Source organism: Ciconia boyciana, chromosome 27 (genome assembly GCF_034638445.1).
Source record: "Ciconia boyciana chromosome 27, ASM3463844v1, whole genome shotgun sequence".
Lineage (NCBI taxonomy): Eukaryota > Metazoa > Chordata > Aves > Ciconiiformes > Ciconiidae > Ciconia > Ciconia boyciana.
The window spans coordinates 3,003,013-3,028,205 of record NC_132960.1 but is presented as its reverse complement, the minus strand read 5'-3'; the positions used below and the strand labels follow the sequence as shown (position 1 = coordinate 3,028,205).

Here is a 25,193-nt window from a genome sequence, read left to right as displayed (position 1 = left end):
GGACACGCGTGCGCAGAGGCGGGGCCCGCGGGCACGGACACGCCCCGTGTGCGTCCCCGGCCCCGCCCCCGCCCGGTGGCCCCCCCCCCCGCGCCCGCGCTGCTGCGTCCCGGGGGACACGGGCCGGGGGGAACACGGGGCTGCGTGGGAGTGGCGGGGACACGCGGGGTTGGAGGAGAGGGTGGCCTGGGGGGACACGAGGGGACACGGCACCCACGGGGACACGGGGGGTGGGGGGTGCCGGGGGTCGCGGGACCCCCTCGGGCTCTGTCCGTGGTGCTGCAACGGCCCCACGCCGGCAGCGGGATCACGGGGGGAACTGAGCCCACGCGGAGGCGGTGATGGGCCCCACGGGGAGACCCGGGCCCGTGGGGGGGAGGAGGGGGGCACTCACATGCGTGCGTGCAGCTCCCCCCGTGCACGGGCACACGCGTGGGCGCCTCCCCCCAGCCCCACCCCTCCCCACGCTGCCCCCAGCCCCACCCGTGGGGTGCGGGGTCCCACAGGTGCCCCAGGGCCGGGGGGGGGGGGGGGGAGGTCGGCGCGGTGCCGGTGTCACCGCGCTCGGCTGCGTCAGGGGCCCCACGAGGGTCCAGAGTCCCCCCGGCGCTGACATCAGCGCGGTCCCCACGTGGGACACTGACACCCACCCCCCCCACCTCCGTGGGAGGCACCACCCGTGTTAACCCTGCCCTGGCCGGCGTGGGACAGGGCCCCGGCCACGCCCCGGGGCACTGTAGGGGGGGACGGTCGGGTCCCAGGGGGTGACAGCGAGGTCACGGGGGGGGGGGGCAGGGTCACGGGGGGGTGACAGTCCGGTCACGGGTGGGTGACAGCAGGGTCACAGCGGGGTGACACAGCCACAGGGGTGGAGGCCCGGGTGGACACGGGGCCTGGCCCGTGGCATCGCTGCGGTGCCGGGACCCCACTCGGGACCCCCGCGCTCCCCCCCCGGCCCCCCCGCAGCGGGGCAGGGGGGTGGGGGGGGGGCCGCGCTCTGCCCCCGCCCTGGGCCGCGCCGGAGCCGCCCGGCGGCTGCGGGGCCACGTCACCCCTGGGTGCTGCCGGCACGTCGGGGCAGGCACCCACCCACTCGCCCACCCACCCACCGGCACCCCACGGCGCACCTGGGGGGGGCGGGGGGGGCGCGGCGGGCGCTGAGTCACCCCGAAACCCGGCGAGGGGGGGGGGGCAGGGAGCACCCCGGCACCAAGACACCCAAACGCCTTCATCAGCCAATAAATAAACCTTTAAATAGCCCGGCGCGGCCACGAGCAGCGGCCGCGGGCGTGAAGGGGGGGGGCACCGCCGGGGTCGGGGCCACCGCCAGGGTCAAGGCCATCATGGGGTCGAGGCCACCGCCGGGGTCGGAGCCGTCATGGGGTCAAGGCCACTGCTGGGGTCGGGGCCACCACCAGGGTCGGTAGCCACCACCGGGGTCGGTAGCCACCACCGGGGTCAGGGGCCACGGCTGAGGTCAGGGCCACGCACGCGTCGTCCCTCGTCGGTCCCCGCTCATCGGCTGAGGAACTGGAGGTTGATGGTGGCCTCGGGGACGAGCAGCGTGCGGGTCATGGGGCGGACGCGGCCACCGCCGGGCTCCGGCCGCACCTCGAAGCGCAGCAGGATCTGCCGAGAGTCGGAGCAGGGAGAGGGATGAGGGATGCTGGGGACACGGGGACCGCTGGGGACAGCTGGGGACAGCTGGGGACGGGGGGGGGCTCTCACCTGTGCCAGCGCCAGGTGGATCTCCAGCTCGGCGAGGCGGCGGCCGACGCAGCTGCGTTTGCCGACGCCGAAGGGCAGGGAGGCGAAGGGGTGACGGGCGGCGTCCCGGTGCAGCCAGCGCTCCGGTCGGAAGGAGTCGGGAGCCGGGAAGAGGCGGCCGTCCCGGGAGGTGGCGTAGTGACAGAGGGTGATGAGGGTCTGGGGGGGGGGACACCGGGGTGAGCGGGGACACGGGGACCCACCGGGGACGGCGGGGGCCCAGCCCGGAGCTCACCTTGCGGGGCACCAGGTAGTCGCCCACGCGGATGTCGCGGTCGGGGACGACGCGGGCGTTGGCGGGGATGACGGGGTAGAGCCTGCGCGGGGACGGGGGGGTCTGTCACCGACGCCGTCACCATCCCTGTCCTCGTCCCCCTCGCCATCCCCACCCCGTCTTCATCTCCATCCTCGTCCTTGTCCCCATCCCTGTCCCCGTCTCCATCTTCATCCCCATCTCCACCCCATCCCCATCCCCACCCCCGTCCCCATCTTCATCTTCGTCCCTGGTCTTGTCCCCATCCCCGTCCCCATCCCCGTCCCATCCTTGTCTTCATCCCCGTCCCTCTCATCATCCCCAGCCTCATCCCCATCTTTGTCCCTGTCCCCTCCCCATTCCCCTCCTCGTCCCCATCCCCATCCTCAGCCACATCCCTGCCCCCATCTTCATCCTCATCCGCACCCCCGTCCCCATCCCCATCTTCATCCCTGTCCTTGTCCCCCTCCTCAGCCCCATCCCTGTCCCCGTCCCCGTGTCCCCGTCCCCACCTCAGGGTCTCCTTCACCACAGCCCTCAGCAGGGGCACCTGCCCCAGCGCGGTGGCCGAGGGGCCACAGCCGGCGCCCAGCGCCGCCGCCAGCTCCCGGTGCAGCGCCGCCTGCACCCCGGGGTGCCGCGCCAGCTCGTACAGGCTCCACGACAGGGTGCTGGAGATCTGCGGGGGGAGGCGGCGTCAGCGGGGCCCCACGGAGCTGGGGACACCACCCCACGTCCCCTCCTCACCGTGTCCACCCCGGCCAGCAGCAGCTCGGTGACGTTGCCGTAGATGACCTTCATGGGGACCTTCTCCCGGGCCAGGTGGTCGGTGAGGCACGTCTTCGCCGCCGGTTCCCCCGGCTCGGCCGCCTCGGCCATGCGCCGGTCGATGTGACCCTTGGCTGGAGAGGACGAAGCCCCGTGAGCGTCACCGCGGCCGAGGGACGTCAGCTGTCCCCGTGTCCCCTCGGTGTCCCCTCACCGAAGGCGAACATGTAGTCCCAGGCCTCGCAGAAGGTCTGCCAGGGCTTGGGGAAGAGGCGGTGGAGGGGCTTGGGCATGGCCATGGTGAGCAGCGTCATGACGAACATGGTGTTGATGGAGCGGATGAAGGTCTCCGTGTCCCGCGGCACCTCCTGCTCCAGGCAGCCCAGGCGGGAGGCGAAGAGGACGGAGGAGATGCCTGTCGGGGGGAACGGGGGTGAGCCAGGGGAGCCCTGGGGACACGGGGAGCCCTTGGGGACGCCGGGGTCCTTGGGGACGCGGTGGGGACGAGGGGCACCCTGGGGACATGGAGCTCCACGGAGAACATGGGGAGAAGTCCTTGGGGATGGGGTGGGGACAAGGGGCATCTTGGAGGCCATGGGGAGCACCGCGGGGGACGTCGGGAGCCCTGGGGGACACAGGAGTCCTTGGGGACATGGTTGGGATGTGGCGGGGACCTTGGGGACATGGAGGACCTTGGAGAACATGAGGAGCACCATGGGGAAAGTGGGGAGCCCTGGGGGGGACACACAGGAGTCCTTGGGGACACTGGGGGACAAAGGGTGCCCTGGGCACGTGGGGTGCCATAGGGGACACGGGGAGTCCCGGGGACACAGGGAGTCCCTGGGGGACATGGGAGACTCTGAGGGACATGGGACGTCCCCAGGGACATGGGGAGCCCTGGGGGGACACGGGGAGACCCTGGGGGACACAGAAGTCACGGGGAGGCCCTGGAGGATGAGGGAACCATGGGGACAAGGGGACATGGCAGGTCCTGGGGGACACGGGGAGCCCCTGGGGGACATGGGGACATCGGGAGGCCCTGGAGGATAAGGGAACCGTGGGGACGTGGGGACACAGCAGGTCCTGGGGGACGCAGGGAGTCCCTCGCGGGACACGGGGAGCCCCAGGGGCCCACAGCCCCACTGCCCCCCCCGCCGCCGTGTCCCCCCCCCCACCTTCCAAGCCGAACTTGTAGAACTCGGTGGCGATGTCGGGGACGAGGTGCTGGGGGTGACGGTCGCGCTGGCGCTGCAGCCGCCGCAGCAGGTCGCCCACCACGCTGGCCACCGGCCCCGCGTACCCCTCGGCCGCCCGCGGCCGCAGCAGCAGCCGCCCCAGCAGCCTGCGCAGCCGCTGCCACTCCTCGCCCTCCCTGCGGGACGGGGGACACGGGTGGTGACGCGCGGGGACGTGGCGGATGCGCGGGGACGCGGGGGACGGGGCCCCCCCAAGGAAGAGGCTGGCGCGCCCCGGGCGCGAGCGTGGGCACCCGCCTGTGCCGGCGACAGGCCCCTGCACGTCCCCCGTGCCCACGGGTGGGTGCCCGCGGGCGGCCGGGGGGGCTGGCGTGGGGCTGGGGGTGGGGGCTGCGCATGGGGTCGGGGGGCTGAGCACGGGGTTGTGGGGCCGGCTCTGGGGTCTGCGCATGGGGTCGGGGGTGTACACAGGGTGGGGGCTGTGCATGGAGCTGGGGGGCTACGCAGGGGTTGGGGGTGCACATGGCGTTGGGGCGTGCAGGAGCTTGGGGGCCGCGCATGGGGCCGGGGGCGTACACAGGGTCGGGGGGCTCAGCATGGAGCTGGGGGGCTGCGCACGGCGTCGGGGAGGCGTACGCGGGGGCCAGGGGCTGCGCACGGGCTTGGGGGCTGGAAACAAGGTCGGGGGCTGCGCACGGAGCCGGGGGGCAGAGCACAGGGTCGGGGGCTGCACACGGGGTTATGGGGGTTCGGGGCTGCGCACGGGCGTACGGGCACTCGGGGACCCCGGTCTCCCCGCCCTGCGGCCCCGTGCCCACGCAGGGGCCGTGGCTCTCCCCTGGCAGTTACTCACATCCTGCTTGGGGGGCCGGGGGGAGCCGGGAGCGGCTGGGGGGGGGCAGGGGCGGGGCCGGGGGGGCCTGAATCACGGCTGAGTCACCCCGGGCTCGCCGGGCCCTTCCCGCGCCCGCCCCGGCGGCTGCGGCCCCGCGGGACGCCCTTCCCGGCACGGGAGCGGGGCACGGGGGGGGCCGGGCTGGGAGCCCCTCGGGGCACAGACGCCCCATAGCACCCACGGGAGCCCCAGGGGGCAGAGAGACACCCCACAGCCCTCGGGGGAGCCCCCGGCCCCGTGCGCAGCCCCGCGGCTCCGTGTAGAGCCCCCCGACCCCCTGCACGCACCCCGCGACCCCCCGTGCAGCCCCCCCCGCTCCCACACACAGCCCCCAGGCCCCACTCACGGCCCCCCGAATCCCACGTGCAGCCCCCGGACCCCGGGCACGGTCCTCAAACCCCTACACGCCGCCGCCGATCCCATGCAGAGCCCCCAGACCCACGTGCAAGGCCCCCAACCTCTCTGTGCAGCTCCCAGACCCCCGTGCGGAGCCCCAGCCCCCAGCCCCAGCCCCCAGGCCCCATGGGCAGCCCCCGACCCCGTGTGCAGCCCCCAAGTTCCCATTCGCAACCCCCAGACCCCATGTGGAGCCCCCAGACTCCCATGCACAGTCCCCCAGCCCTGTGTGCAGCCCCCAGACTCCCCCGTGCAGCCCCCAGCCCCCACGAGCAGACCCCTGACCCCCCCACAGCCCCCAGCCCCCTCTGTACAGCCCCCAGCCCTCATGCACAGCCCCTCATCCCCATGGGCAGTCCCCAGGCCCTCGGGCACAGCTCCCTGACCCCTGGGCAGAGACCCCAGACCCTGTGGGCAGCCCCCAGACCCCATCCACAGCCCCCAGACCCCTGGGCAGCCCCAGACCCCATCCACAGCCCCCAGACTCCATCCACAGCCCCCAGACCCCCGTGGGCAGATCCCATCCACAGCCCCCAGACCCCCATGGGCAGCCCCCAGACCCCATCCACAGCCCCCAGACTCCATCCACAGCCCCCAGACCCCATCCACAGCCCCCAGACCCCTGGGCAGCTCCCAGACCCCATCCCCAGCCCCCAGACTCCATCCACAGCCCCCACACCCCATCCACAGCCCCCAGACCCCCGTGGGCAGATCCCATCCACAGCCCCCAGACCCTCATGGGCAGCCCCCAGACCCCATCCACAGCCCCCAGACCCCATCCACAGCCCCCAGCCCCTGTGCCCAGCTCCCAGCCCCCTGGGCAGAGCCCCCGGCCGCCGTGGGCAGCCCCCAGCCCCACTCACGCGGTGAGCAGCCCGCAGGCGTGCCCGCGGCAGACCCGGTAATCCTTCCAGGAGGAGAGGTGGGAGCGGACGGGGAAGTCGCCCTCCTGCCGCAGCACCTGCTCGATCAGCCCGGCCTCCGCCACATGCACCGTCAGGATGGGCCCGAAACTCGCCTTCCACACCGGCCCGTAGCGGGCACGGCCCTCCACCTGCGGGGACACGGGGACGTGGCACCAGGGTGGCACCAGGGTGTCCCTGGGGCAGGGACCCGGAGCCTCGGGGAGATGCCGGGCAGGAGGGGACCGGCCGCGGTGCAGGGGGGGGTGGTGGTCCAAGTGTCCCGCTGATCCCAGCCCTGCTGTGCCCACCCGTGGGTGGCCCCGGGGCCCCGTCCTGGGTGCCGCTGCTCACCCGCCCCGGGAGCCCAGCCAGGGCACAGCGTGCCCGGTGACGGGTTAACCATTAGCAGCCGCCGCTCGGTGAGAGCCCAGGGCTGGTCCCTGTCCCCACCGAGCCCCAGGCATTGAGGTCAGGGTCCCCTGTCCCCACCAAGCCCCAGGGCGGTGGCAACAGCGTCCCCTTGTCCCCTCTGAGCCCCAGGGATTGAGATCAGGCTCCCCTTGTCCCCTCTGAGCCCCAGGTTTGTGAGACTGGGGTCCCCTTGTCCCCTCTGAGCCCCAGGGATTGAGATCAAGGTCCCTCCATCCCCTCCCAGCCCCAGGGCAGTGAGACCAGGGTCCCCCCTGTCCCCTCCCAGCCCCAGGGCAGTGAGACCAGGATCCTCCCTATCGTTTTCAAGCCCCAGGGCAGTGGGACTGGAGCTCACCCCGTCCCTTCCAAGCCCCAGAGCAGTGGGAACGGGGTCCGACTAATCCCTTCAAAGCTCCAGGGTGGTGGGAGCAAGGTGCCCCTGTCCCCAAGCCCCAGGGCAGCAAGACCAGGGTCCCGCCATCCCCTCCACGTCCCAGGGTGGTAGGAACGGGGTCCCCTTCTCCCCTCCAAGCCCCAGTGCGGTGGGACTGGGGTCCTGCTGTCCCCGCCAAGCCCAAGGTGGTGGGACTGGGGTCCTCTCCAGCCCCTCCAAGCCCCACAGTGGTGGGAATGGGGTCCCCCTGTCCCCTCCATGCCCCTGGACACCGGGAATGGGGTCCCCCTGTCCTCGCCAAGCCCCAGGGTGGTGGGACCGGGGTCCCACTATCCCTTCCAAGCCCCAGGGCAGTCAGACCAGGATCCCACTGTCCCCCCCCAGCCCCAGGGTGGTGGGCGCAAGGTCCCCAGGTCCCCTCCAAGCCCCCGGAGAGTGAGATCAGGCTCCCCCGCGCCCCCAGCCCCAGCGGGGACGCGTCAGGTCGTGCCCCCCACCCCGATACCTGCAGCTCGTGCAGCCTCCGCAGGCCCCCGCGGCAGAGGAGGTCGTAGAGGAAGGCGGCGGGGCTGGGCCCCGGCATCTCGGCCAGGCTCCGGGGGCCCCGGGTGGCCGTGGGGGGGACCGGGGGGTGCCGGGGGACCCCCAGCTCGGGCAGGCAGCGGGACAGCAGGGCCGCCCGGGCGGGCAGGCGCAGGCTCTGCGGCATGGCGGGGAGGCGGGGGGGGCGCCTTGGGGACGCGGCGGGTGGCCCTGGGGACACGGGTGGCCTGGGGACACGGGGGCACCGTGGGGACCGCGGGAACGCGCCTCGACTGCGCCGCTGGCATCGGCCGGGGCCTTTATAAGCGCCCACGTGGAGCCGGGCGAGCCCCGCCCCCTTCGGCGCGTGGCCACGCCCCTTGCGGCTTCAAACCCCGCCCCCTCGTGGCTCCCAGCTCCGCCCCGCCCACCCGCGGGGAGATTTGCATAAAGGCTCCCCCCGGGCCAATCAGAGCGCGGGAGGGGCCGGGGGGGGTCACGTGTGGGCCCGGGGGGGCGGAGGCTCCGCTCCCGTGGGGCGCGCACACGCGTGGGAACGGGCACGAGCAGCCCGGGGGGGGGCCACGCGCGTGCGCACACCCCGCTGCACCCCCCCAGTCCCACACTGGTTCCCAGCACGCCCCACACTGGGAAGTGGGCGGGGCCAGGCACCCCCACGGGGACACGGGGAGGGGGGACCTGTCCCCACGGGGAGGGGGATGGTGAGGACACACGCAGCCCCCCCGTCCCCCATCCCCGCCCCCGTTCTCGGCAGCCCGGTGAGCCCCCTCCCCCCCGTTCCACCCGTGCCCCCAGTCCCGCGGGAAGCCTGGGGGAGGGGTAGCCCGACCCCCCCCGCGGAGGGGACACGGGGGTGCCCCCCCCGCCGGGTCCTGGGGAATTACCGGCTTGCGACACCGGAAATGCCGGGCTGCGCCGGTGGAAACCCCCCACCCGTGGGGGGGGAACTGGGGGCCCCCACCCCCCCAAACCCCACGCCCCACGGGGGTTTCCTTCCCCCGGCTGCGATCACGCCCTGGGGAAACTGAGGCAGGAACCGCCCCTTCCCCCCCCCTCCCCCCGAAATTACCCCGCGGGGGGGGGCAATTCCCCACCCGTGGGGTGGGGCTGCGGCGCGGGAGGGGACCGGGCTCGGGGACAGCCGGCGGCTTTATTCTGAAACGGGGGGGGGGCACGGAGGGGCCCCCCCGCGGGGGTGGGGGACACACACGACACAGCTGAGACCCGACCCACTCGTGTCCCCTCAGGCGTCTCCCCCCGCGGCCGGGGCCGGATCCGGGAGGCGGCGGAAGACGGCGGGGAAGGCGCGGCGGCCGCTGCGCTGCACCTTGCGGCCCTCCTCCGTGGCCGAGCCCAGGCGCCCCACCAGCGGGTCCGAGCCCTGCGGGGGGGCTGCCCGTCAGCTCCCAGTTTGCTCCCAGTGAGCTCCCAGGGTGCTCCCAGTAAGCTCCCACGGTGCTCCCAGTTTGCCTCCAGTTTGCTCCCAGTTTGCTCCCAGGGTGCTCCCAGTTTGCTCCCAGGGTGCTCCCACGGTGCTCCCAGTAAGCTCCCACGGTGCTCCCAGTTTGCCTCCAGTTTGCTCCCAGGGAGCTCCCAGTAAGCTCCCACGGTGCTCCCAGTTTGCCTCCAGTTTGCTCCCAGGGTGCTCCCAGTTTGCTCCCAGTAAGCTCCCAGTTTGCCTCCAGTTTGCTCCCAGGGAGCTCCTAGTAAGCTCCCAGTTTGCCTCCAGTTTGCTCCCAGGGTACTCCCAGTAAGCTCCCAGTGTGCTCCCAGTTTGCCTCCAGTTCGCTCCCAGTAAGCTCCCAGTTCGCCCCCAGTGCCCCGCCCCCCAGCTCACCAGCTGGGCCAGCGGCACCTCCTCGAAGAGCGGGTGCTCCCCAAAATGCTTCACCATCCACTCGTGCACCTCCGCCACGTCCGTCACCGTGTACACCAGCCCCTGGGGACAACCCCGCTGTCACCAAGGGGGGGTGTCCCCAACACCCCTCCCCCCCCAGCAGGGCCGGACTCCCACCCCTCCCCCTCCCCCTCCCCCCTCCGTCCCTGGGGAACCCGGTGCTTCCCGGTGCGTCCCCAGGGCAGGGAAATTTGGGGGGGGGGGTACGGGGGGTGGGGACACTGGGGGGTGGGGACACGGGGGGGTCCCGGTGCTCACCCCGGGGCGCAGGACGTAGCCGTACTCGTCCAGCAGCGCGGGGCCGACGATCCGCCATTTGTGCTTGGTCCGCTTGAAGTGGGGGTCAGGGAAGAGGAAGAACATCTTGCTGAGCTGGGGGGCGGGAAAAATTGGGGAGGGGGTGTCAGCACCCGCTTGGCACCGACACCCCCCACCCAGCGCTGGGGCGGGGATGGGGGGCACGGTGCTGGCTGCCGGCGCGCAGTGGGTACGGGGACACGGGGGTGGCGGGGGGTCCCGGCGGGGGGGGTGGGTTTTTTTGGGGGGGGGGGTCCCCACCTGAGCTTTGCGGAAGAAGTGGGGGAGGTGTTTCATGGCGTTGGCGCGCAGGCAGGCGACGTTGCCGAAGCGGCCGGGCTGGGCCGCCCGCAGCGCCCGGATCCGCTCCCCGGCGAAGGCGGCCACCTTGGCCCGCAGCTCCAGCCCCAGCACCAGCGTGCGCGGGAAGAGGGGGAGAGCTCCACTGCGGGGGTCAGCGGGGCCCGCCCGGCCGCGCCCCCCCCCCCCCGGTGTCCCTCGGTGCCCCCATAGCGCAGCCCCCTATTCCTCCCCGCCATAGCTGCAGCCCCCAGCCCCCCGTAGCCCCCCGCTGTCCCTCGGTTCCCCCCCGTACCCCCGTTCCCCCAGCAGCCCCGCCGGGTCCCTCGGTGCCCCCCGCCCGTTCCCCCCGCTCACCCAGCCCCCCGTAGCCCCCCGGTGCCCCCCGCTTCCCCCCGGGTCCCTCGGTGCCCCCCGCCCGTTCCCCCCGTAGCCCCCCGGTGCCCCCGTTTCCCCCCGCGTCCCTCGGTGCCCCTGCCCGTTCCCCCCCGCTCACCCAGCCCCCCGTAGCCCCCCGGTGCCCCCGTTTCCCCCCGGGTCCCTCGGTGCCCCCCGTTCCCCCCCGCTCACCCAGCCCCCCGTAGACCCCCGGGTCCCTCGGTGCCCCCCCGTTCCCCCCGCTCACCCAGCCCCCCGTAGACCCCCGGGTCCCTCGGTGCCCCCCGTTCCCCCGCTCACCCAGGAGCCCCCCGTAGCCGCAGCCCACGTCGGCGAACTCCACGCGTGGGGGCGGTTGCCCGGGGGGGGCGGCGGGCGGGAAGAAGGCCGGGAAGAGCGGGGCCCAGTCCATGTCCTGCGGCCTGGCGGGGCTGCGGGACCGGCGTCACGCGTGGGGGGGGGGGCCGTGTCACCGGGGCGGGGGGGGGGGTGTCTCGGTTCCCGGCGGAGCCAGGCCGGGCCGTGAGGCGGGAACCCGGTGGCCGGTGCTACCGGGAGTGACCGGGCGGGGAGCGCGGCCACGGCGGGGAGCCCCGGACGCGCCGCGAGGGGGATCCCGGGCCGGGTGTTACCGGGGTGGGCTGGGGGCGGGGGGGGGGTGTCCCGGTTACCGGCGGCCCCGTATGGGGCCACGACGGGGGCCGCGGGTGGGTTACGGTGGGGGTCCCGGGCCGGGTGTTACCGGGGCGGAGGGTGCCCGGCCCGGCCGCACTCACTAGCGCAGCGTGTGGTCGGCCAGCGGGTTGGCGTGTGCCCGCTGCCGGTAGAACCGCTTCTGCGGCGGCGCCGCCGCCTCCTCCATGGCGGCCCCGCGGCGCGGCGCGAGGGGCGGGCGCCGGACATAGACGTCACCGCGCGGCGCCGCCGAACGACGTCAGCGCCGCACCTGCCGCCGGGGGCGGGGCTTGTCCGCGTTTTCCCAGTGTTCCCAGTCCGGCCCCGTGCTCCCAGTGCGGCCCAGCGCCCCCTCACCCCCGCGACCCCCAGTGCCTCCCCAGTGCCCCCAGTCCTTCCCAGGGCCAGCCCCAGTGCCCCCCCCAGTTCCCCCCAGTGCTCCCAGCCCTTCCCAGAACCAGGCCCAGTGCTCCCAGTGCTCCCAGTGCCCCGCCCCCAGCCCCCCCTCCCCCAATGCTCCCAGCCCTTCCCAGAACCAGAACCAGCGCTCCCAGTGTGCCCAGTACCCCAGGGACCTGGCACTGCCCTGGTGCTTTCCCGGTGCCTCCCGGTGCCCCCCAGTATCCCCCAGTGCCCCCCAGTGCCTCCCAGTGCTGCAGGGTTCTCCTGTTACTCCAGTACCACCCAGTACCCTGGGACCCCACGCTGCCCAGTGCCTCCCAGTATCGCCCAGTGCCCCCCAGTACCCTGGGACCTCACGCTGCCTGAGCGGCCTCCAGTGCCCCCAGTGCCCCCAGTGCCCCAGGGACCTCGCACTGTCCCAGTGCCCCCCAGTCCCACCCTGTGTCCCCCAGTGCCCCCCAGTACCACCCAGTGCCCCCCAGTGCCCCAGGGACCTGGCACTGCCCCAGTGCCCCCACTGCACCCCAGTCTCCCCAGTGCCCCCAGCCCCCTCCCAGTCCTCCCAGTCCTCCCAGTCCCTCCCAGTCCCCCCCAGCCCGCAGCACTGGGCCCTTCCCGGCACGGGGGTGGTTGGGGAATTTGGGCTGCGGCGAAGCCGGGGGCGATTTCTGAGAAAGCCCCGGGGGGGGGCAGGGCCGGGCCGGGGGGCCGGGGGGCCAGGGGGGTTGAGCAACGCGGGGCTGGATCCGTCCGTCCGTCCCGTCTGTCCGTCCTTCCAGGAACGGCGCCCGCGGGTGACTCAGGGCGGGAAGTCACGGGGCTGCGCCGGGGGGGGGACGGGGACGCGGGGATCGACCCCCCCCCCGGGCGCGCCCCGACCCCCCCCGGCCCCCCGGGGACACCGGCCCCCGCCGCGGCCGCAAGCATTAACCCGGTGACGCGCGGCGGTGACGCAGGCGGCCAGGGGGGTCCCGGGGGGGTCCCGGGGGGGTGGCCCGGGGCAGGTTGTTCATTAGCCCCGCGGGACCCCCCGGGGGGGTCACACCCCCCCCCCGCCCCCCGCGGTTACTGTTTATCCGGGTTGTCCCGGCTCACGCGGCACCGGGAGCGGGGCTGTGCCGGCGCTGCGGGGGGTGGCAGCGGGGGGGTGGCCCCGTGTGTGTCCCCCTGGGCTGGGGGCTCTCCCAGTGTGGGCACACCATGGCTGGGGACAGCGGCAGCGGGGACAGGGGGACAAGGACCAAGGCCACCATGGCCCAGGGACACCGGGACCGAGGACAACTGGGTAAGGGACACAGGGGCCAGGGACACGGGGCCAGGGACACCACGACCAAGGCCACCATGATCAGGGACAATGAGGCCAGGGATGCTGTGGTCAGGGACATCGGGGTCAGGGACACCGGGGTCAGGGACACCATGGCCAAGGCCACCATGACTTGTCACACCATGACCAGGGACACGATGACCAAGGCCACCATGATCAGGGACAATGAGGCCAGGGATGCTGGGACCAGGGACACTGGCGTCAGGGACACCATGGCCAAGGCCACCATGACCTGTGACACCATGGCCAGGGACACCAGGGTCAGGGACATGGGGCCAGGGACACCATGATCAAGGCCACAAGGGCTGGGGACACCGGGGCTGGGGACACCAGGGCTGGGCTCCAGGCCCTTCCCAGGCGCCAGGGCTGTGGTGGCCCTGGTGTTGACGGGACAGGGACAGGAGCAGGAGGGGACGGAGGGACGTGAGCAGGATGAAGCCACGGGACGGGAGCAGATCAGGACGGGGACTGGTGGCCTCGGACTGGGATGAGGGCGGGGACAGGACGGGGCTGGCTGGGAGCAGGGGGACACCGAGAACAGGGCTGGGGAGGGACAGGGACAGGGACAGGACAGGGAAGGAAACAGGCTGGGACCGGTGGGGTGGGACCAGGACTGGCCTGGGGACATTGGGGATGGAGCAGGGGACACTGGGATGGGGCAGGGGACAGCGTGACGGGGCAGGGGACACTGGAGCTGGAACAGGGGACACTGGGTTGGGGCACGGGACACCAGAGATGGAGCAGGGGACACCGTGACGGGGCAGGGGACACTGGGGACTGGCCTGGGGACACTAGAGATGGAGTAGGGGACAGCGGGATGGGGCAGGGGACACCAGAGACCAGCTTGGGGACATTGGAGATGGAGCAGCGGACACCGGGGAGGTGGCAGGGACAGCGGGATGGGGCACGGGACAGCGGGACCCGCCTGGGGACCGGCTACGGGACGAGGCGGGGCGCCATGGGCGGAGCTACAGACCCCGCCCCTGTCTGGGGCGGGGCGAGGTCCGCGCTGACCAATCGCGAGCGGGTGCGCGGCGCGGCCCCGCCCCTCCGCCAAGATGGCTGCGCCCGGCTGCCACGTGGGGGCCGGGACCCGGCGGGAGGCGGCGGCGGGGGGGGGGGAGACCGGGGAGGGGGAGGAAGCAGAAGCGGAAGAGGAAGCGGAAGAGGAAGCGGAAGAGGAAGGGGAGGAGCCCGGGGCCGGGGCGCTGCGGTCCGTGTTCCCCCGCGACCCCGCGCTCTTCGCCGACGCCTTCCCGGTGGAGCGCCGGTACCGGCTGTGCGGGCGCGTCCTCCGCATCGCGCAGCACCACGGGCCGCGGCTGGGGCTGGCCGCCTCCGTCTGGGAGGCGGTGCGTGGGGGCGGGTCCCGGGGGAACCGGGGGTGGGTGACATCGGGGGGCACCGGGAGTGATGGGCGGGTGGAGGGTGGGGGCACCGGGTGATGGGGAGGGGGACCCCGAGAGAACGGCGGGTACTGGGGGCTGGGGGGATCCCGGGGGTGGGGAGGGGTGGGGGACACCTCGGGGGCACCGGGCGATGGGGGAGCGGGCCCTGAGGGATGGGGGGGCCCAGGGAGGTGGGGGGATCCCCCTGGCTGGGGGGGGCTCTCTGGGCTGAGCAGCCACCCCAGTGCCCCAGGCGGGGGGCCGGGGGCTGTCCCCACGCCCCTCCAGCCCCCCGTGTCCCCCCCCCGTGTCCCCCAGGCCCTGGCCCTGTGCCGGTACCTGGAGCAGCAGCGCTTCGATTTCCGGGGCCGGACGGTGATCGAGCTGGGCGCCGGCACCGGCATCGTCGGCATCCTCGCCGCCTTGCTGGGTGCGCACCGGGGCGGGGGGGGGAAGCACCCATGGTGGGGGGGTGGGGCACCCTTGGGGCTGGCGGGGGGGGGCACCGACCCCCCTCCAAACTCCTCCGTCCGTTCCCCTGCCCAGTACGGAACTGGAAGCACGGCACGGCTGACTGGTGTGAGCAGCCCTGGTGTTCGCTGGGAGCTGGGGGACTTGGAGGGGGGGGGCCGGGGGGGGGTGACCCCCCCTCTCTGAGCCCCCGCCTCCCCCCTTTCAGGTGGGGACGTCACCATCACGGACCGACCGGCGGCGTTAGAACAAATCCGGGAAAACGTGCAGCTGAACTTCGCGGCGGCGGGGGCTCGGCCGCGGGTGCGAGCGCTGGTCTGGGGCCAGGACGAGGGCTCCTTCCCGCGGGGGTACGGGGTGGTGCTGGGGTCGGACATCGTGTACCATCCCCCCTCCTTCCCCCCGCTCCTGGGGACCCTGCGGCACCTCTGCGGCCCCCGCTCCCTCGCCCTCCTCTGCGCCAAGATGCGGGGGGGGGACGGCGGCGCCCGCCGCTTCTTCCGCCAGATGTTGCCTCCCTATTTTCGGGTCCGGCTGCTGTGGCGGGAGCCCGAGGAGGAGATCGAGATCTATAGGTTGACCTGTAAGGGTGGGGGTGGCCCTATAGATGAGGGGGGGCACCTCTGATCTCGGTGTCGCTGGGGAGGGGCTGTCCCCGGGCTGGGGGTGCCCTGAGGGGGAGTAAATGGTGACCAGGGGCCTCGGCTCACCCGGCTGTGTCTGCTTTGGGGGGCCTGGCCAAGGTGAGGGGGGCTGGGGGGGCTCTAGAAGGGCCTGGGGGCTCTGTAAGGGTTGGGGGGCTGGTCAGGGTTAAGGGGGGCTTTGTAGAGCTGGGGGGGGGGTTGGCCAAGGCCGGGGGGGCTCTGTAGGACCCTGGGGCCGCCTGGGCAGGTTCTGGGGGGCTCCATAAGGGGCTGGGGGGCCTCTATGGGGCTGGGCTCTATAGGCCCCGGGGCTCCTGCCCCCTCGTCAGCCAATGGCGCGGCGCCGTCGCGTCCGGGTGACGTCACGGGGCGGCCCATCCACTCCACCTACCAATGGGCGGCAGCGCCCCCTCCCCACACAGGCGCATGCGCACTGAGCGCGCCCGGGCCGCTCTGACCCCCGGCGGGGCCCGTAGAGCGGCGCCGTGACGTCAGCGGAGCGCGCCGCGGGCACGGGCCGGGATGCAGCGGGCGGCGCTGAGGGCGGCGCGGGTGAGCGGCGGGACCCCGGGACCCCCCCTCCCCTCGTGCCCCCGGGACCGTCCCAGGGCTTCTTCCCACGGACCGGGGCTCCCCCCCACCACCAGGCAGGGCCATCCCGGGACGCCTCCCCCCGCACCGGGACCCCCCCGGGGCCTCTTCCCGCCAACCGGGGCCCTCCTGCTGCCCCCCGGACCACCACCGCCCCGGGTCCCCCGGCCCCTTCCCCGGACTCCTCGCTCCCCTCCGGGGGGCCCGGTGCCGGCTCACACCCCTCCCCCGACAGGCCCCCCTGCTCCGGTTCTTCCGCACCGCCCGCCCGGTGCTGGCGGCGGACAAGGAGGCGCTGCTGGAGCTGCGGCGGCGAACGGGGCTGCCGTTCCTGCAGTGCCGGGAAGCGCTGCTGCGCTGCGGGGGAGATGGGGCAGGTGGGCGGGGGGGGACCGGGGGCGGGAGGACCGGGGGGCGGGAGGAGAACCGAGAGGGGGGACCGGGGGCGGGGGGCCTGGGGGAGGGGGAACCGAGAGGGGGGACCGGGGCAGGAGGACCTGGGGGGGAGGGGAACCGAGAGGGGGGACCGGGGGCGGGGGACCTGGGGGGAGGGAGAACTGAGGGGGACACCGGGGGCGGGAGGACCGGGGGGGCGGGGGAGAACCGAGGGGGGACACCGGGGGGCGGGAGGACCTGGGGGGGGAACCGAGAGTGGGGACACCGGGGGGCGGGGGCGGGGGAGAACCGAGAGGGGGGACCGGGGGCGGGTGAGGACCTGGGGGGGGTGGGGAGAGAACCGGGGGAGGACACCGGGGGGCGGGAGGACCGGGGGAGAACCGAGAGGGGGGATCGGGGGCGGGAGGACCGGGGGTGGGGTGGGGGAGAACCTGGAGGAGGAGGAGGGGACCGGGGGAAGCCAAGGAGGGACCCGGGGAAGGGCGAGGGGGATGGGGGCAAGGGGGGCAAGGCCTGGGGACAATGTCCCGGGGGGCCGGGGACCAGGAAGGGCGGGGGGGGGAGACAGGAGGGGGCCCACGAGGGTCCCGTGGGGGCGGTGGGGGTCCCCCCTCCCCGCGGCGAGGGGACCCCCGTGCCGCCCCGTGCCCCGCAGGCGGAGGCCTGGCTGCGGGAGGAGGCGCAGCGGCGGGGCTGGAGCAAGGCGGGCGCCGTGCGGGGCCGCCGGGCGCGGGAGGGGCTGGTGGGGCTGCTGCGGGAGGGGCCGGCCGCCGTCATGGTGGAGGTAGGTGACCGGGGGGGGGGGGGACGACACACGGGGACACCCCCGGTCCCGGGGCCTCACCGTCGCTCCCGCAGGTGAACTGCGAGACGGATTTTGTGGCCAGAAACGCCGAATTCCAGCGGCTGGTGGAGCAGGCGGCGCTGGGCGCCATGGCCCACTGCCGGGCCGCCGCGCCGCCCGCGGGCTGCAGCAAGGTGAGGGGGGCGGGGGGCAGCGTGGGGGGCGGGGGCAGCCCAGGACCCCCCCCCCCAAAAAACAAACCAACCCCTCTCCCCTCTCCCACAGCACCTGCTGCAGGCGGACGAGCTGGCCCAGCTCCGGACGGGGCCCGGGGGGGCTCTGCTCAGCGACCACCTCGCCCTGGCCATCGGTGAGCGCTGGGGCCCCCCAGAAACCCACGGGGGAGAAACCCCCGGGGGGCGAGAAACCCCCGGGCAGTGACCGGAGCCACGTCCTTTCCCTGGGGACAAGTACGTGGCCCGGGAAGGGGCTGGGGATCAGGGAGAGGGGGTGTCGGGGAAGGACCCCCCCGGGGTAGGACCCCCCGGCCGCCCCAGGGCCGCATCCCGCCAACCCCGACCCCGTTTTTCAGGGAAATTAGGTGAAAACGTGGCCCTGCGCCGCGCCGCCTGGCTGAGGGTGCCGGAGGAGGACGGCTACATCGCCGCCTACGCCCACGGGTGGCTACCGGCCGCGGCGCCGGTGGCCATGGGGACGTACGGGGCGCTGGTGGCCTGTCGGGTGACGGAGCCCCGCGCCCCGGCGGCGACGCTGGAGGAGGTGGGGCGGAAGGTGGCCCAGCACGTGGTGGGGATGGCGCCCACCGCCCTGGGGACCCCCCAGGACCAGCCCCGGGGCGAGGAGGAGACGCGGCTGCTGGCCCAGAGCTTCCTGCTGGAGCCCGGGCTCACCCTGGGGCAGTTCCTGCGGGCGCGCGGGGCCCTGGCCGTGTGCGACTTCCTGCGCTTCCGCTGCGGCGAGGAGCCCGGCGAGAGCGGGGCCGCGGCCCCACGCTGAGCTCGGCCCCACGGCGTCCCTCAGGGTCTGCCCCACGCTGAGCTCGGCCCCACGGCGTCCCTCAGGGTCTGCCCCACGCTGAGCTCGGCCCCGCGGCGTCCCTCAGGGTCTGCCCCACACTGAGCTCAGCCCCCATCAGGGTCGGCCCCACGCTGAGCTCGGCCCCACAGCCCCTGTCAGGATCTGCCCCACGGTGAGCTCAGCCCCACAGCATCCGTCAGGATCTGCCCCACACTGAGCTCGGCCCCACGGCCCCTGCTGGGATCAGCCCCATGCTGAGCTCAGCCCCACAGCTTCTGTCAGGGTCTGCCCCAAGCTGAACTCAGCCCCCATCAGGGTCTGCCCCACACTGAGCTCAGCCCCGTGGCCCCCGCTGGGATCAGCCCCACACTGAGCTCAGCCCCATGGCCCCTGTCAGGAACTGCCCCACGCCAAGCTCGGCCCCACGGCCCCCGTCAGGATCAGCCCCGCGCTGAGCTCAGCCCCACAGCATCCATCAGGATCTGCCCTATGCAGAGCTCAGCCCCACGGCCCCTGCCGGGATCGGCCCCACGCTGAGCTCAGCCCCACAGCTTCTGTCAGGATCGGCCCCACGCTGAGCTCAGCCCCACGGCCCCTGTCGGGATTTGCCCCGCACTGAGCTCAGCCCCACGGCCCCCGCTGGGATTGGCCTCGCTGACCCAGTCAGGATCAGGCCCACACTGAGCTCAGCCCCACAGCATCCGTCAGATCTGCCCCATGCTGAGCTCAGCCCCATGCCCCAGGTCCAGATCAGCCCCACACCCCTGGGTCAGGATCAGCCCCAGGCTGAGCTCAGCCCCACAGCCCCGCTCCGGATCAGGCCCTCGCTGGCAGCCCCAGCAGCGGGCGGGGGGGCTGGGGGGCAGCCGGAGCCCCCCCGTCTCGGGGGACGAGGCAGAATAAACCCGTGGAGGAACCGGCCCCGGGTGCTTTGTGGGGTGGGAGCGCGGTGGGGCCCCCGTCCCCCCCCCAGGCAGGGGGTGCCCCCCCCAGCTGTGCCCAGGAGCTGCTCCCCAACATCCCTGTGCCCCCCCCCCCCAAGCAGCCGCCATTTTTCTGTTGGTTTTTAATGGCAAATTGGTACAAAAGGTCCAAAAACACGGGGGGGGGGTGTGCTGCACTCAGGGCCCCCCAAAGGCAGGGGGACATGCTGGGGCTGTTTGGGGGCACTTTCTGGCTCCCCTCGAGCTGGGGGGGGGACACAGCAAGGGGGTGTGAATAGGAGGGGGGGTCCCCCCTTAGCACCCTGCACTGGGGGGGGGGCAGTGGTGACCCCTGCCTCGGTGTCACCCCCCCCCCCCCCCCAAGGCACGACCAGTCCAACCCAGTCCTGGCCCCACTGGGAACCAGTGGCAGAGCCCGAGCTGGGGGGCACAGGGAGCCCCCCCCAGCGTAACGGGGTGGGGGGGAGCACAAGGAGGCCTGGGGGGGTGCAGGTGGGGGGTCCCCACGGCCCCGCTGGCGGACACGCGACTCCCCGAGGACCCTGCGCCCCGAGGGGGCGGTGACGGGGACATGGGGGGCTGGGGTCCGCAGGGGCCCCCCATCCCGCCCCTGCCCCCCTTGGGTGGGGGCCAAGAGTGGAGCCCTCTGCTGCGGGGACACGGGGGGGACAAGGGACAGAGCGGGGGGTGAGAGATGTCGGGGGGGACATGGGGGGACAGGAGATGGTGGCAGCAGGGGGTGAGGGACAAGGGGCGGTGGCGGGGGGTGGGGGACAAGAAACGGGGACACACAGACACGAGGGACGGTGGTGACACGGGACGGGGGGTGACAAGGGACATCAGCGGCCAAAGGACGGGGCTCTGCACCCCCGGCCCCCAGGACTGCCGTCCCCGGGGCCGCCACCCCCGGTGCCCGTGTCCCCCCGTGCCCCCGGTGCCCGTGTCCCCCCCGTGTCGTCACCGGCCGCCTCCCGGGACAAGTAACCGGGAACAGGCCGGGCTGGAACAGCCTATCCTGGATTACTTGAACCGGGCCGCGGCCGCCGGTCCCGCTGACCCCCGTGTCCCCCGTGACCTCCAGCCGATGTCCCCGCTCCCGGGGGCCGTGCCACCCCCACGGTGACGGTCGCCTTCTTGGGGGGTTGTGTGTGTGTGACACGGGGCCGGTGCTGGGGAGGGGCATTTGGGGAGCCCCCCCATAACCCCACACCGAGGGGGTGGCACGGCCCCGCTGAGCCCCCGGGGGGGTGTCCCCGTGTGTCCCCCGGGGCAGCCCCCCACCCCCGCGGGTCCCGGGAGTGACGGGGGCGGTGACCCGGCGGGGGTGGGGGTGACAGTGGGGGTGACGCTGAGGCGGCGACAACAACGGGGGCCGGGGGGCAGTGAGGGGACACGCGCCCCGCCCAGCCCCCACCCCGGGGGCCCCGCCCCCACCCCCGTACCGGCACCAGCCCCCGCCCTCCCCGCGCCGCCGCCGCCGCCGCCGCCGGGGGTCGGCCCCCTCCCCTCCCCCCCCCCGTACCTGCCGCCGCCGTCCGGCCGGGGGGGGGGAGGGGGCTCCGCACCGGGGGGGGGGGGGGGCCGCGCCGCCCCACACGCGCCCGCCGGAGGAAACGGGGCCGCGGCGGTTTCCAGGCCCCCCCACGGGGGGAGGGGCGGGGAGGGGCGGTGCCGTCCGGCGCGGAGCGGTTCAGCTCTCGGGGGCGGGGGGGCCTTGAAACGGCCGCCGGGCGCTGATTGGCCGAGCGGCGGGCGGGGGCGGGTCCCGGCCGTGTTTACCTCGCAAACGCTGCGGGCGCCGGGGGGGGGGCGGGGCGGCCGGCGGGGGGCACGCCCCTCCGCGGCAGGGGCGGGACTTCGGGGTGTCCCGGGGTCTGCCCCACGGCCCCCCCCCCCGCCCCACGGGCCTCGACGGCTCCTGCCCCACAGCCCCGCCCCCTCTGCCCCGCCCCCGGCTCTGGGCACCGCCCCCAACCCCAAAGCACAGCGCGACCCACGCCCCCACCCCGGGCCCCCACCGGGGGGCAAACTGCCCCCCCTGCCTCCCCAAAGGGCCACACCCGGCCCGGGGGCCACTCTGCAAATGCCGCGCGCCCGCCCGATGGGGCTGACGCAGCGGGGCCCCCAGTGCCCCCAGTATCCCCAGTGCCCCCAGTATCTCCAGGGCCCCCAGTATCCCCAGTGCCCCCAGTATCCCCAGTGCTCCCAGTATCCCCAGTGTCCCCAGTGCCCCCCAGTATTTCCAGTGCCCCCAGTATCCCCAGTGCCCCCAGTATCCCCAGTGCTCCCAGTATCCCCAGTGCTCCCCAGTATCTCCAGTGTCCCCCAGTATCTCCAGTGCCCCCAGTGCTCCCAGTATCCCCAGTGCCCCCAGTATCTCCAGGGCCCCCAGTATCCCCAGTGCTCCCCAGTATCTCCAGTGCCCCCAGTGCTCCCAGTATCCCCAGTGCCCCCAGTATCTCCAGGGCCCCCAGTATCCCCAGTGCCCCCAGTATTTCCAGTGCCCCCAGTATCCCCAGTGCCCCCAGTATCCCCAGTGCTCCCAGTATCCCCAGTGCTCCCCAGTATCTCCAGTGTCCCCCAGTATCTCCAGTGCCCCCAGTATCCCCAGTGCCCCCAGTATCTCCAGGGCCCCCAGTATCCCCAGTGCCCCCAGTATCCCCAGTGCTCCCCAGTATCTCCAGTGCCCCCAGTATCTCCAGTGCCCCCAGTATCCCCAGTGCTCCCCAGTATCTCCAGTGCCCCCAGTATCTCCAGTGCCCCCAGTGCTCCCAGTATCCCCAGTGCCCCCAGTATCTCCAGGGCCCCCAGTATCCCCAGTGCCCCCAGTATCTCCAGTGCCCCCAGTATCTCCAGTGCCCCCAGTATCCCCAGTGCTCCCCAGTATCTCCAGGGCCCCCAGTGCCCCCAGTATCTCCAGGGCCCCCAGTATCCCCAGTGCCCCCAGTATTTCCAGTGCCCCCAGTATCCCCAGTGCTCCCAGTATCCCCAGTGCTCCCCAGTATCTCCAGTGTCCCCCAGTATCTCCAGTGCCCCCAGTGCTCCCAGTATCCCCAGTGCCCCCAGTATCTCCAGGGCCCCCAGTATCCCCAGTGCCCCAGTATCCCCAGTGCTCCCCAGTATCTCCAGTGCCCCCAGTATCTCCAGTGCCCCCAGTGCTCCCAGTATCCCCAGTGCCCCCAGTATCTCCAGGGCCCCCAGTATCCCCAGTGCCCCCCAGTATCTCCAGTGCCCCCAGTATCTCCAGTGCCCCCAGTATCCCCAGTGCTCCCCAGTATCTCCAGTGTCCCCCAGTATCTCCAGTGCCCCCAGTGCTCCCAGTATCCCCAGTGCCCCCAGTATGTCCAGGGCCCCCAGTATCCCCAGTGCCCCCAGTATCCCCAGTGCTCCCCAGTATCTCCAGTGCCCCCAGTATCCCCAGTGCTCCCAGTATCTCCAGTGCCCCCAGTGCTCCCAGTATCCCCAGTGCTCCCCAGTATCTCCAGTGCCCCCAGTATCCCCAGTGCTCCCAGTATCTCCAGTGCCCCCAGTGCTCCCAGTATCCCCAGTGCTCCCAGTATCTCCAGTGCCCCCAGTATCCCCAGTGCTCCCAGTATCCCCAGTGCCCCAGTATCCCCAGTGCTCCCAGTATCCCCAGTGCCCCCAGTGCTCCCAGTATCCCCAGTGCTCCCAGTCTCCCCAGTATCCCCAGTGCCCCCAGTGCTCCAGTATCCCCAGTGCTCCCAGTGCCCCAGTATCCCCAGTGCCCCCAGTCTCCCCAGTGCCCCCTTCAGCTGCGTTCCGGGGGGCAGGACTGGAGGGGGACACACGGACCCCCCGTTGCCGCGGGTCAATCGGGCGGCATCACCCGTCCCCGGGGCCGGCCAGCCCCGGCGGCCGCACCCAGCCCCGGGAGCCTCGGGTGTCCCAAACCGCCACGAAACGGACCCGAAACCCCCCCAGAGGGCGGGGTGCGGGGGGAGGACGCGCGTCCCCGACGTCCCCGACGTCCCCGATCCCGCCGGCCCCAAACAGGGCCCAAAGGCCGGGCGGCAGCGATGAGTTTGGTTTTGCGTCCGCCGGGGCCGGCCGAGGGCGAGTTCCGGAAATTTCGGCCCCTTTTTGGCTTTAAAACCTGGTGACGACGTCTTTTTTGTTTAATCCGAAGGAAATATTGCCCGTTTCCCCCATTTCTTCACCAGAGGGACGCCCCAGGCGGGGCGCTTGGGCGGGGCAGCATCGCGCGACGGCCAGATTTAAACAAATTCCTCCCATTTCACCCCAAATTCCTCCCATTTCACCCCCAAACCACCCAACCCCAGAGCAACGGCTCCGGGAAGGTGATGAGCAGCGGGAGCCCAGCGGCCCCCGGCAGCACCGAGCGTCACGGGGGGTGTTTTGGGACCCCCCCCACAAAGCCCAAACCCCACGAAACCGCCGCCAGCGAGCGAACCCCGCCGCACCGCGGGGCCCCCCCCGCAGCCCCCCCGGGGTCTGCAGCCCGGTTTGGGGGTCCCTGAGCTGGGGGTGCAGCCGGGTGGGGGCCGGTCGCCTGCGTCCCCCCCCGAGCCTCGGGGGGCTGCAAGCGGGTGCTGGGGAGCAGCGGGCGACCCCCCGGGCTCGTGGACAGCCCCCTGCGTCCCACCGTGCCTTCCTCCCGCAACCCACCCCTCCCTCCGTCCCTCCCTCCCTCCGTCCCTCCCTCCCCCATTCCTCCCTCCGTCCCTCCCTCCCCCATTCCTCCCTCCGTCCCTCCCTCCTTTCCTCCATTCCTCCCTCCCTCCCTCCATGTTCCTCCCTCGGTCTCTCCCTCTCCCCACCCCTCCCTCCATTCCTCCCTCCACCCTGCCACATCTCCATCCCTCCCTCCCTCTCCCCATTCCTCCCTCCGTCCCTCCCTCCTTTCCTCCATCCCTCTCTCCCTCCATCTCTCCCCACCCCTCCCTCCTTCCACCCCGCCACCCCTTCCTCCCTCCCTCCATTCCTCCCTCCCTCCATTCCTCCCTCTCTCCATTCCTCCCTCCCTCCCTCCATGTTCCTCCCTCGGTCTCTCCCTCTCCCCACCCCTCCCTCCACCCCTCCCTCCCTCCCTCTCCCCATTCCTCCCTCCATCCCTCCCTCTTTTCCTCCATCCCTCCCTCCATGTTCCTCCCTCGGTCTCTCCCTCTCCCCACCCCTCCCTCCATTCCTCCCTCCACCCTGCCACATCTCCACCTCTCCCTCCCTCTCCCCATTCCTCCCTCCATCCCTCCCTCCCTCTCCCCATTCCTCCCTCCATCCCTCCCTCCTTTCCTCCATCCCTCTCTCCCTCCATCTCTCCCCACCCCTTCCTCCCTCCCTCCATTCCTCCCTCCCTCCCTCCATGTTCCTCCCTCGGTCTCTCCCTCTCCCCACCCCTCCCTCCCTCTCCCCATTCCTCCCTCCCTCCTTTCCTCCATCCCTCTCTCCCTCTCCCCACCCCTCCCTCCATTCCTCCCTCCACCCTGCCACATCCCCACCCTCCCTCTCTCTCCCCATTCCTCCCTCCATCCCTCCCTCCTTTCCTCCATCCCTCTCTCCCTCCATCTCTCCCCACCCCTCCCTCCACCCCTCCCTCCCTCCATGTTCCTCCCTCGGTCTCTCCCTCTCCCCACCCCTCCCTCCATTCCTTCATCCGCTCTGCCATCCCTCCCTCTCTCCATTCCCCCCTCCCTCCCTCCTTCCCCCCTCCCCCTCCCTCTCCCTCTCCCCTCCCCTCCTGCAGCGGGGCCGCCCCCTCCCCGCTCCCGTTTGGGGATCGGGATCCCGGTGCGGGGGGGCGGCTCCCGGCGCCAGCGGGGCCAGAAAACCCGGGGGGCGGGCGAGGAAGTTTGGGGGGGGTTTGGGGTTTTTTACGTAGCGGCGTCGCCCCGGGCGGCTCGCTCGGCCGGGGACTCCGCGGAGCGGTAACCGGCCTCACTCGCTGGCAGTTGCTGGGAAAAGGTAAAAAATGATCAATAATGGTGGAAATGTATTTTTTCCCCACCTGGATGCTGCAGAGGGCGAGAACGGGGGGTGCCCTCCGGCGGCCCGGCCCGACCCCCGCACCCCGGCCCGTTGCCCCCCCGCAGAGGCCGCGGGGGCACCGCGCTGGGGACACCGGGGACAACGCCGCGACGCTGCCGCCGGGCGAGCTGGG

The 25,193-nt window shown here is 73.2% G+C and overlaps 4 protein-coding genes across 5 annotated transcripts; 2 read left to right on the top strand and 2 right to left on the bottom strand.

The window, feature by feature from the left end:
- Positions 1 to 1,231: 1,231 nt before the first annotated feature.
- On the bottom strand, positions 1,232 to 7,853 carry CYP27B1 (cytochrome P450 family 27 subfamily B member 1). Its single transcript, XM_072847354.1, has 9 exons — positions 7,491 to 7,853; positions 6,139 to 6,329; positions 3,964 to 4,160; positions 3,003 to 3,203; positions 2,768 to 2,922; positions 2,533 to 2,699; positions 2,003 to 2,084; positions 1,729 to 1,926; positions 1,232 to 1,629 (listed from the first exon to the last, which is right to left on the bottom strand). The coding sequence occupies exons 1-9, from the start codon at positions 7,692 to 7,694 to the stop codon at positions 1,516 to 1,518; spliced, it is 1,509 nt and encodes a 502-aa protein (XP_072703455.1). The 5' UTR covers positions 7,695 to 7,853; the 3' UTR covers positions 1,232 to 1,515.
- Positions 7,854 to 8,659: 806 nt separating this feature from the next.
- Positions 8,660 to 11,337, bottom strand: METTL1 (methyltransferase 1, tRNA methylguanosine). Its single transcript, XM_072847357.1, is given in 7 exon segments — positions 8,660 to 8,909; positions 9,366 to 9,467; positions 9,684 to 9,797; positions 9,984 to 10,156; positions 10,159 to 10,167; positions 10,701 to 10,831; positions 11,177 to 11,337. Coding segments are annotated over 7 exon segments (753 nt in total). The 5' UTR covers positions 11,263 to 11,337; the 3' UTR covers positions 8,660 to 8,771.
- A 2,513-nt stretch (positions 11,338 to 13,850) lies between these two features.
- On the top strand, positions 13,851 to 15,302 carry EEF1AKMT3 (EEF1A lysine methyltransferase 3). Its single transcript, XM_072847355.1, has 3 exons — positions 13,851 to 14,153; positions 14,508 to 14,619; positions 14,869 to 15,302. Exons 1-3 carry the CDS (start codon positions 13,860 to 13,862, stop codon positions 15,285 to 15,287), a joined length of 825 nt encoding a protein of 274 aa, XP_072703456.1. The 5' UTR covers positions 13,851 to 13,859; the 3' UTR covers positions 15,288 to 15,302.
- Positions 15,303 to 15,632: 330 nt separating this feature from the next.
- On the top strand, positions 15,633 to 19,034 carry TSFM (Ts translation elongation factor, mitochondrial). Of its 2 annotated transcripts, XM_072847376.1 has the most exons (6): positions 15,633 to 15,856; positions 16,131 to 16,264; positions 16,937 to 17,075; positions 17,150 to 17,269; positions 17,361 to 17,445; positions 17,668 to 19,034. In XM_072847376.1, the coding sequence occupies exons 1-6, from the start codon at positions 15,827 to 15,829 to the stop codon at positions 18,090 to 18,092; spliced, it is 933 nt and encodes a 310-aa protein (XP_072703477.1). In that variant the 5' UTR covers positions 15,633 to 15,826; the 3' UTR covers positions 18,093 to 19,034. The 2 variants fall into 2 exon arrangements, with proteins under 2 accessions (XP_072703477.1, XP_072703476.1); XM_072847375.1 differs by lacking the exon at positions 15,633 to 15,856 and having other exon boundaries at positions 16,136 to 16,272; positions 16,947 to 17,075.
- The last annotated feature ends 6,159 nt before the right edge of the window (positions 19,035 to 25,193 follow it).

Bases quoted from the DNA above. Each gene is read 5' to 3' on its own strand.
- CYP27B1 (XM_072847354.1), bottom strand. From the start codon at position 7,694: ATGCCGCAGAGCCTGCGCCTGCCCGCCCGGGCGGCCCTGCTGTCCCGC. The intron at 2,923-3,002 runs GTGAGGGGACAC...CGTCCTCTCCAG, and splicing joins GGACTACATGTTCGCCTTCG to CCAAGGGTCACATCGACCGG. The intron at 2,085-2,532 runs GTGGGGACGGGG...GTCCCCGCGCAG, and splicing joins GTGGTGAAGGAGACCCTGAG to GCTCTACCCCGTCATCCCCG.
- EEF1AKMT3 (XM_072847355.1), top strand. From the start codon at position 13,860: ATGGCTGCGCCCGGCTGCCACGTGGGGGCCGGGACCCGGCGGGAGGCG. The intron at 14,154-14,507 runs GTGCGTGGGGGC...CGTGTCCCCCAG, and splicing joins CCGCCTCCGTCTGGGAGGCG to GCCCTGGCCCTGTGCCGGTA. The intron at 14,620-14,868 runs GTGCGCACCGGG...CCCCCCTTTCAG, and splicing joins CATCCTCGCCGCCTTGCTGG to GTGGGGACGTCACCATCACG.
- TSFM (XM_072847376.1), top strand. From the start codon at position 15,827: ATGCAGCGGGCGGCGCTGAGGGCGGCGCGG. The intron at 16,265-16,936 runs TGGGGCAGGTGG...CGTGCCGCCCCG, and splicing joins CTGCTGCGCTGCGGGGGAGA to TGCCCCGCAGGCGGAGGCCT. The intron at 17,076-17,149 runs GTAGGTGACCGG...TCGCTCCCGCAG, and splicing joins CGGCCGCCGTCATGGTGGAG to GTGAACTGCGAGACGGATTT.